The sequence below is a fragment of the Leptodactylus fuscus genome, chromosome 5, assembly GCF_031893055.1.
Source record: "Leptodactylus fuscus isolate aLepFus1 chromosome 5, aLepFus1.hap2, whole genome shotgun sequence".
Classification (NCBI taxonomy): domain Eukaryota; kingdom Metazoa; phylum Chordata; class Amphibia; order Anura; family Leptodactylidae; genus Leptodactylus; species Leptodactylus fuscus.
The window spans coordinates 14,623,830-14,633,415 of record NC_134269.1 but is presented as its reverse complement, the minus strand read 5'-3'; the positions used below and the strand labels follow the sequence as shown (position 1 = coordinate 14,633,415).

The window sequence follows — 9,586 nt, the reverse complement described above, 5'->3', positions numbered from 1 at the left end:
ATCTATCTATCTACCCATCCATCCAACCATCCAGCCATTGGTTCTCCATACTGTCAGGTTATATATCCACATAAACAATGGACAATATACTGTCTGTATACATGTATTGACGTCACTATGGACTTCATGTGTTTACCTGTACGGAGGTGATGTAACGTCTGCAGCGTACAATATACATTGCGTGGGTGTGATGTCACTTGTTTGACATGACTCATGGAGAAAGTGCTCCATAATGGAGTGTATGGCTGTCAGCTAATGTATAACACATGTGGATATGAGGAGCGCCTCCGCCTACAAAGGATATTGTTTAAAGGGGAATTCCACTTGTGGTAAGAAAGAAGGTAACATCTGGAAGGAGGAGCCTAAGCGTCAGGATCCACATCGGGGAGTGGGGGGGGGGGGGTAAATTGAATGCTAAGACTCGGTAGTACTGGTTCCAGTTCAAGTATCTTCCTAAGATGTTTAAGTTTTTGTATAATGAAAGGTGAAAAACTACCTATATACTAATATAAAAAATACTATATAAAATAGTAAAAACCTACAATATATAAAACTATTAGTAATAAAAAATGGTAAATCAATATAATATACCGTACTACAACATACAAGAGTATAATAATATACTGTAATATAGTGGAGTAGATGTGATTTCCTTTAGTAGTAGTCTTAGGAGTATCAGTGGTTAGTACTGTTGTAGTTGTGTTAGTAGTAGTGTTTGTAGTAGTGGTAGAAGTAGTAGTGGTAGTGGTTGTAGTAATGGTGTTACTGACAGTAGCGTTGATAGTGGTAATAGTAATAGTAGTGGTGTAAATTGTAGTGGTAGATGTAGCAATGGTATTAGTACTGATAGTACTGGTGTTAGTAGTAGTGGTAGAAGTAATACTGGTATTAGTAGTAGGGTGGCTGTCTTAGTGGTGTGGTAGAGGTAGTACTGGTGGTAGCAGTAGCAATTGTAGTAGTAGTAGAAGTGCTAATAGTAGTAGTAGTAATAGTAGTAGTAGTAATAGTAGTAATAATAGTAGTAGTGCTAATAGTAGTAGTAGTAGTAGTAATAGTAGTAGAAGTGCTAATAGTAGTAATAGTAGTAGTAGTAATAGTAGTAGTAGAAGTGTTAATAGTAGTAGTAGAAGTAATAGTAGCAGTAGAAGTGCTAATAGTAGTAGTAATAGTAGTGGTAGAAGTGCTAATAGTAGTAGTAGTAGTAATAGTAGTAGTAGAAGTGCTAATAGTAGTAGTAGTAATAGTAGTAGTAGTGCTAATAGTAGTAGTAGTAGTAATAATAGTAATAGTAGTAGTAGTAGTAGTAGTGCTAATAGTAGTAGTAGTAATAATAGTAGTAGTGCTAATAGTAGTACTAGTAATAGTAGTGGTAGAAGTGCTAATAGTAGTAGTAGTAGTAATAGTAGTAGTAGAAGTGCTAATAGTAGTAGTAGTAATAGTAGTAGTAGTGCTAATAGTAGTAGTAGTAGTAGTAGTAGTAATAATAATAGTAATAGTAGTAGTAGTAGTAATAGTAGTAGTAGTGCTAATAGTAGTAGTAGTAATAATAGTAGTAGTGCTAATAGTAGTAGGAGTAATAGTAGTGGTAGAAGTGCTAATAGTAGTAGTAATAGTAGTAGTAGAAGTGCTAATAGTAGTAGTAGTAATAGTAGTAGTAGTGCTAATAGTAGTAGTAGTAATAATAGTAGTGCTAATAGTAGTAGTAGTAATAGTAGTGGTAGAAGTGCTAATAGTAGTAGTAGTAATAGTAGTAGTAGAAGTGCTAATAGTAGTAGTAGTAATAGTAGTAGTAGTGCTAATAGTAGTAGTAGTAATAATAGTAGTAGTGCTAATAGTAGTAGTAATAGTAGTGGTAGAAGTGCTAATAGTAGTAGTAGTAGTAATAGTAGTAGTAGAAGTGCTAATAGTAGTAGTAGTAATAGTAGTAGTAGTGCTAATAGTAGTAGTAGTAGTAGTAGTAATAATAGTAATAGTAGTAGTAGTGCTAATAGTAGTAGTAGTAATAATAGTAGTAGTGCTAATAGTAGTAGTAGTAATAGTAGTGGTAGAAGTGCTAATAGTAGTAGTAATAGTAGTAGTAGAAGTGCTAATAGTAGTAGTAGTAGTAATAGTAGTGCTAATAGTAGTAGTAGTAATAATAGTAATAGTAGTAGTAGTAATAGTAGTAGTAGTGCTAATAGTAGTAGTAATAATAATAGTAGTAGTGCTAATAGTAGTAGTAATAGTAGTAGTAGTGCTAATAGTAGTAGTAATAATAGTAGTAGTGCTAATAGTAGTAGTAATAATAGTAGTAGTGCTAATAGTAGTAGTAATAATAGTAGTAGTGCTAATAGTAGTAGTAATAGTAGTAATAATAGTAGTAGTGCTAATAGTAGTAGTAATAGTAGTAGTAGTGCTAATAGTAGTAGTAATAGTAGTAGTAGTGCTAATAGTAGTAGTAATAGTAGTAGTAGTGCTAATAGTAGTAGTAGTGCTAATAGTAGTAGTAGTGCTAATAGTAGTAATAGTAGTTGTAATAGTGCTAATAGTAGTAGTAGTAGTAATAATAGTAATAGTAGTAGTAGTAATAGTAGTAGAAGTGCTAATAGTAGTAGTAATAATAATAGTAGTAGTGCTAATAGTAGTAGTAATAGTAGTAGTAGTGCTAATAGTAGTAGTAATAGTAGTAGTAGTGCTAATAGTAGTAGTAGTAATAATAATAGTAGTAGTGCTAATAGTAGTAGTAATAGTAGTAGTAGTGCTAATAGTAGTAGTAGTAATAATAGTAGTAGTAATAATAGTAGTAGTGCTAATAGTAGTAGTAATAATAGTAGTAGTGCTAATAGTAGTAGTAATAGTAGTAATAGTAGTAGTAGTGCTAATAGTAGTAGTAATAGTAGTAGTAGTGCTAATAGTAGTAGTAATAGTAGTAGTAGTGCTAATAGTAGTAGTAATAGTAGTAGTAATAGTGCTAATAGTAGTAGTAATAGTAGTAGTAATAGTGCTAATAGTAGTAGTAGTAATAGTGATAATAGTAGTAGTAGTAATAGTGATAATAGTAGTAGTAGTGCTAATAGTAGTAGTAATAGTAGTAGTAGTGCTAATAGTAGTAGTAATAGTAGTAGTAGTGCTAATAGTAGTAGTAATAGTAGTAGTAGTGCTAATAGTAGTAGTAGTGCTAATAGTAGTAATAGTAGTTGTAATAGTGCTAATAGTAGTAGTAATAATAGTAATAGTAGTAGTAGTAATAGTAGTAGTAGTGCTAATAGTAGTAGTAGTAATAATAATAGTAGTAGTGCTAATAGTAGTAGTAATAGTAGTAGTAGTGCTAATAGTAGTAGTAATAGTAGTAGTAGTGCTAATAGTAGTAGTAATAATAGTAGTAGTGCTAATAGTAGTAGTAATAGTAGTAGTAGTGCTAATAGTAGTAGTAGTAATAATAGTAGTAGTGCTAATAGTAGTAGTAATAATAGTAGTAGTGCTAATAGTAGTAGTAATAATAGTAGTAGTGCTAATAGTAGTAGTAATAGTAGTAGTAGTGCTAATAGTAGTAGTAATAGTAGTAGTAGTGCTAATAGTAGTAGTAATAGTAGTAGTAGTGCTAATAGTAGTAGTAATAGTAGTAGTAATAGTGCTAATAGTAGTAGTAATAGTAGTAGTGCTAATAGTAGTAGTAATAGTAGTAGTAATAGTGCTAATAGTAGTAGTAATAGTAGTAGTAATAGTGCTAATAGTAGTAGTAGTAATAGTGATAATAGTAGTAGTAGTAATAGTGATAATAGTAGTAGTAGTGCTAATAGTAGTAGTAGTAATAGTATTAGTAGTAGTAGCAGTAATAGTAATAGTAGTAGTAGTGCTAATAATAGTAGTAGTAGTAATAGTAGTAGTAGAAGTGCTAATAGTAGTAATAGTAGTAATAGTATTAGTAGTGCTAATAGTAGTAGTAATAGTAGAAGTGTTAATAGTAGTAGTAGTAGCAGAAGTGCTAATAGTAGTAGTAATAGTAATAAGATAAGATAATTCTTAAGATAAGATAATCCTTTAATAGTAGTAGTAGTGCTAATAGTAGTAGTAATAGTAATAGTAGTAGTAGAAGTGCTAATAGTAGTAATCGTAGTAGTAATAATAGTGCATTGACCTTACCACCAGACTGATAAATTTAGAGCATTTTACACAAGGGAAAAAAGTACTATAGGGTCTAGCAGTCCATGAGTGTTATTTTGACTGTGTATTTGGTGTCTATCTTCTGCCACACTCTTTTCCTGTTGGTTTTATCATGGTGACCAGATTGCCTGTATGTACTGTACCCTAGACCTTCCAGTAATAAGAATAGCTGCCATAGCTATACATGTCTGCGAGTGACATCACACTTACTGACAGATAGCTAAATATGGGAGCATGAACAATCACACACCGCAGCCTGTTGCTATTATTCACATCTGGAACTACTAGACTGAACATGAGGTTTCCTCATGTATTAGGAAACACCCCCCTTCCCGGGGGCGGCAGGACTGGATATAAATTCCAGGCTGTGTCAGACTCATACACACAGCAGCTAGCTGGCCAACTCTTCCTAATACTGTACAGCCGCGAGTATACTGCTAGCCCTAACATCACACAACTCAGCGAGAATGACTCTCAATATGCGGTAAGTCAAGACTTCAACTTCTACTTATTGTCTACTCATTTCTAAGTTATTCTCCATTAACATCCAAAGCTGCATTCAAAACTTTTAGCTTTCCATTACTCAGATGATCGCTACAACCTTAGCCTTCAGCTACGTGTACATATAACATAGTCTACCTTCAAGGGCTATGACTAGAACTTGGCAGATTTTGGAATGCAGCTTTGGCTGTGACTGGAGTGTAAGGAATGGTGTAACTCAAAATCAGTAGAAAGCAAGTAAATCAAACAATTCACACTTTTACATCATTTTATATAGATTTATAATGTTGAGGGCTAGAAAACATAGAGGATAGCTTTAAGGTCATGGTTAAATTGGATATGCACTAGGGGCAATTTTGGCATGTACCAAATGAACCCTAGTACAAGGGGGCATAATTGTATTTACAACTTGTTTTAAGCAATCGTCCTTCTAAATATTGCTCTAAAGGGGATGGCAATGGGGGCAAGTTTGAGGCCAATTGCAATTTATTACTGGAATTGGTCTCTACATATATAATAAACCTAGTTTAGCACCGAGTAACGTGAAGGGTTCGAGTAAAGTGGCCATTTCGTAAGAATAGCCAATATTTTAGGTAGGATATGTTACAATATTTAGTGACTCCCATTGCGGTGCCCATGATGGTACCACCTGAAAATATATCCAAGCGTAGGATTCTCACTGATCTCTTTCTCTATCTTCTTCAGGCTTCTCGTACTCGTCCTGCTTTCATGGACCGTACTAGCTCTCCATCCTAAAACCTTGACCAACGTGTCTCAGAAAGATGCAAGCTTTGGGTTGCGTTTATTCAAGGAGCTCCTTCAGGAGAACAAGGATAAAAATTTAGGTTTCTCACCCTATGGGGTATTCTCATCTCTAAACCTTATGATGCTCGGGTCAGCTGGGAAGACCAGGGAACAAATACGGAAGGTCTTCAATTATGAATATTCAGGTAAGATAACTCCATAAGGATATTTACAAAAAGTTGTGGCCTCTAGGTATCAAAAAAAATGGTGTCCTAGTGGTCACACTTGTATCACATGGAGTCTTCTCCATTTCCACCTCATTCTGCTCATTTCTGTAGACCCTTCACTTATTGTTGTTTTTTTTCTTTCTCCAGAGCGGATGGTGTCTGCATCAGTCCGTGAACTGAGGCAAAAGATCTGCGGTTCACTTGCGTCCGGTGAAGACACAAAATCTGTCCACGTGGCAGATGGACTATTCGTTCAGCGAGATCTTGAGTTGATGCCAGGTTTCCTTCAGAGGTTCTACTCTACCTTCCGACAACACGTGACTCAAGTCAACTTCGCCGAGCCATTACAAGCCAAGGACATCTTGAACCAATGGGTGGAGAACCAAACAAATGGTGAGAATTTGGAAATAGATGCATTGCTTCCATGTGGCCTTCTTTTCTTCCTTCTGACCCATCAAACATCGTGACCCATGTCTTCTCTTGTCTAGGTATGATCAAAGACTTAATGGGAAGTAAATCCATTCCTCCCCTTACTCGTCTGGTCCTTCTCAATGCTGTCCACTTTGATGGAAAATGGATCCTCCCCTTTCCAGAAAAGGACACTCACGAGAGGCCATTCTACCGACCTGATGGTTCTCAGGTGCAAGTAAAGATGATGGAAAACACGGCCAAATACAACTACAGTAAGTGTCTCCTACTTAATCTATATCACTATAAAATACGTACATTTCCCCAATGTGGGACTATTAAAGGATTATCTTATCTTATCTTATTAAGTGAAAAGGTTCACAATCGATATTGTCTCTGCAGGTGAGCTTGAGACCCCAGAAGGAGTCTATTATGACGTCATCGAGCTGCCATACGAAGGAGATGAGGTCAGCATGTTGATAGCTGCCCCCTACGAAAAAGGGGTTCCACTGTCCACCATCACAGACATCTTAACTCCCGAACTTATCACCCAATGGAAAAACAATATGAGAAGATCAACACGTCTCCTCGTTTTGCCCAAGTGAGTGCAACACAAGAAGAAAAATTTGGGGACAATGTTGACCATAATAACTAGTAGATATGAAAATGTCTCAAGAGCAACCTGGTTTGGACCATCCTTGGTTGACAAAAGTAGGGTTATATTAATGAATACCTTTCCCAGTGGTCACGTTCTCTCGTCTCTTATGTTCTCAGGTTCTCCCTCATGAGTGAAATCGACTTAAAAAGTCCTCTTCAACGTCTTGGAGTCACAGATATGTTCTCGGCAGAAAAGGCTAACTTCAGCCGGCTGTCAAGTAAGTAATGACCACCGTAAAGCACGATATGGGTGAAGGGGGCTTCTAAAGACATGGAGGTCTTATTCAAGGGTTTGTCATCTCATGCAAAAACTTTACTTCCGGTAGCTGAAAGACCCCTGCACGTATCAGAAGCATTCCAAAAAGTCAAGGTAGAGGTGACGGAGAGCGGAACAAGAGCATCGGCAGCAACAGGTAAGGGGACATGTCCAGGACGTCATGTTCAGATGGTGGGTTCCTATGTGCTGATGTGGTGCTACTTGGGCCACCTATTGCTACTCAGCCACTGATTTGATAGTCTAGTATAGGCTCAACAAATTGACCAGATTTACTCAATCTGGGCCAAAAATGTCCAGAGTGCTACAATATTTGTCATTTGTCTCTTACAGCTGCAATTCTTCTGGCCAGAATGGCTCCTCTTGAGGTCATCATGGATCGTCCATTTGTGTTCATCATCAGGCACAATCCAACAGGTGAGGCCGCTCATATGCACAAGTCTAGTTCAATGGGGCTCCCTCTTAACAAAGGTCAGACCCCTGGTTCTTCTTGGATGTATTGACACCTAATTCCATACTACGAAGAGTGTTTACCAAGAAAGACACATCGTGATAATTCCAGGACCTTAAATGTAGAATTTCAGATTGTCTATTTGTGCAAATCTCGACTGTATACATTTTTGGTTATACTGCTCACAAGTAGAGGGGTGTATGATAACGTATAAAGACACTGGTGGATGCCTGTCCATCATTAATGCATATGAAAAAATTAGGAACCGCAATGGGTCCAGAGAGAAGCCCTTTGAGCATCTACTTCTATAGATGAATGGCACACTTTGTATATTCTTTAGTATAGCGCCCCTTGTATCTGCCATATCTCAGGCATTAGGAACAGCCATGGGTCCACAGACAAGCCCTTGAGCAGTAACATCCATACTGCTGTATATGATTGTTATGCTTTCACTATTCCTTGCCATAGCCCCCACTGCCCCATATGTACATATGTCAGGCAGTTACTCATTAGGAACCGCAATGGGTCCAAAAACAGGCCCTTTGGGCAAGTATGCTCTGCACTGCTATATATATGACATCTATGCCTTGTATAATCCTTGGTATAGCGCCTCCTGTCTTTATAGTTCACAGATTTCAAGCATTAACTTATTAGGAAGAGCGATGGGCTCATTGACGTTCCTATGGGGTAGCTGTCAACCCCATTGCTGTCCCAAGACATTAAAAACCCAGTACTAAAGAAGTCCAACTTTAAGCGAAACCCCCCCTAAGGGTGATATTAGTTCAGTTTTCTAGAGTAGGAAATTGTAGTCCTAGGAATAAAATATGCAATAGGTATGAAAAAGTGCTAGAGGTAGGTATTGCAGGGTACGGTGTGGATCCTAAATCGAACACAAATGATAGATTCTACCAAACATTGTATAAAGTCATGGTTCCATATAGAGATTTGACGCGCATTAGTAACAATCTGTTTTTTACTCTTCCAGGTTCGTTGCTATTTATGGGGCAAGTCATGGAGCCCTGAAGCCGAGCGCCATCTAGTGGCCATATCCAGTACCTCACCTCTCCCACCTTCGAGGGCAGGAGACTTCCAACTCAGAGCCCTGCCGAATAAGGTGGAGCTGCTCACCGGACTACTAGGGAGGGGGGTGGGTGACGGCGACACGGGTAGTATGAATGAGCACAATATAGTATGGGGGACGCGAGCAATGGAAGAGTGTATGGGATGTGTGCGATGTCTGCAAGCTATAGATTGTACTATGAACTATTACAGAGACCAATATGACATTTTATTTGGAATTTCTATTTAATAAATCTATTTATTTATATTTTATTGGATTTGTGTCGTCTGTATTATCAGAGGAACTGGATTCTGTGCTATTGCGTCTGTTTCTGGGAAAGCTGGGTGGTAGCCATCTGTTCTAGCTTTTCTTGGACTTGGGTGGCGGGCAGTGATCTTTCTAATGTCTTCCCGCATGTCATAGACCACTATCAAGACAATGAGGGCAGGCCTATTTAGGATTAAAGGGGCGGTCCCAAAAATGACTTGGAGCTCTATGGTGAGGCCCTCCGTCTGTCAGACTGTTCTCCATTTTACGGTGATAACAGGCCAATCGTGATACTGATCAGCGGAGAGATTGAGCATGTGCGGTGAGAGTAATGGACATGGTGATCAGCCCTTTAAGGCGCACTTAAAGGGATATACCAACCGTCCCGATTTCCGCGGAACATTCACGATTTGGGTGACATGTCCCGCGGTCCCGGTTGGAGGGAGGTATGTCCCGACTTCAACTCAGATCTGCGTCCAGAGGACGCAGATCTGAGTTGAACACATATGCGGCTGAAGCAAGGAGATGACACAGGTCAGCTCCTCGCTTCAGCCGCATATGTGTCAGCGAGAGAGACACGCAGCGGCGAAGCGAGGAGCTGACCTGTGTCAGCTCCTTCCTTCAGCCGCATGTGTCAGCGAGAGGCGCGCAGAGAGCGGCGAGGGAGCGGAGGAGAAGGTAAGTGTAATGTGGAGGTGGAACGTGAATCTGGGGGCAGATGAAGGAGAGGACGGCATGACACTGGGGGCAGAGATGGAGAGGAGCATGACACTGGGGGCAGAGATGTGGGGACATGAATCTGGGGGCAAAGATGGAGGGGACATGAATCTGGGGGCAGAGATGGGGGGACATGA

The 9,586-nt window shown here is 38.6% G+C and overlaps 1 protein-coding gene across 1 annotated transcript; it reads left to right on the top strand.

The window, feature by feature from the left end:
• Window positions 1-4,539: 4,539 nt before the first annotated feature.
• Window positions 4,540-8,737, top strand: SERPINE1 (serpin family E member 1). The gene is made up of 9 exons (XM_075272476.1): window positions 4,540-4,627; window positions 5,350-5,594; window positions 5,763-6,008; window positions 6,104-6,298; window positions 6,426-6,624; window positions 6,798-6,898; window positions 7,007-7,093; window positions 7,288-7,371; window positions 8,391-8,737. Exons 1-9 carry the CDS (start codon window positions 4,611-4,613, stop codon window positions 8,426-8,428), a joined length of 1,212 nt encoding a protein of 403 aa, XP_075128577.1. The 5' UTR covers window positions 4,540-4,610; the 3' UTR covers window positions 8,429-8,737.
• Window positions 8,738-9,586: the final 849 nt, after the last annotated feature.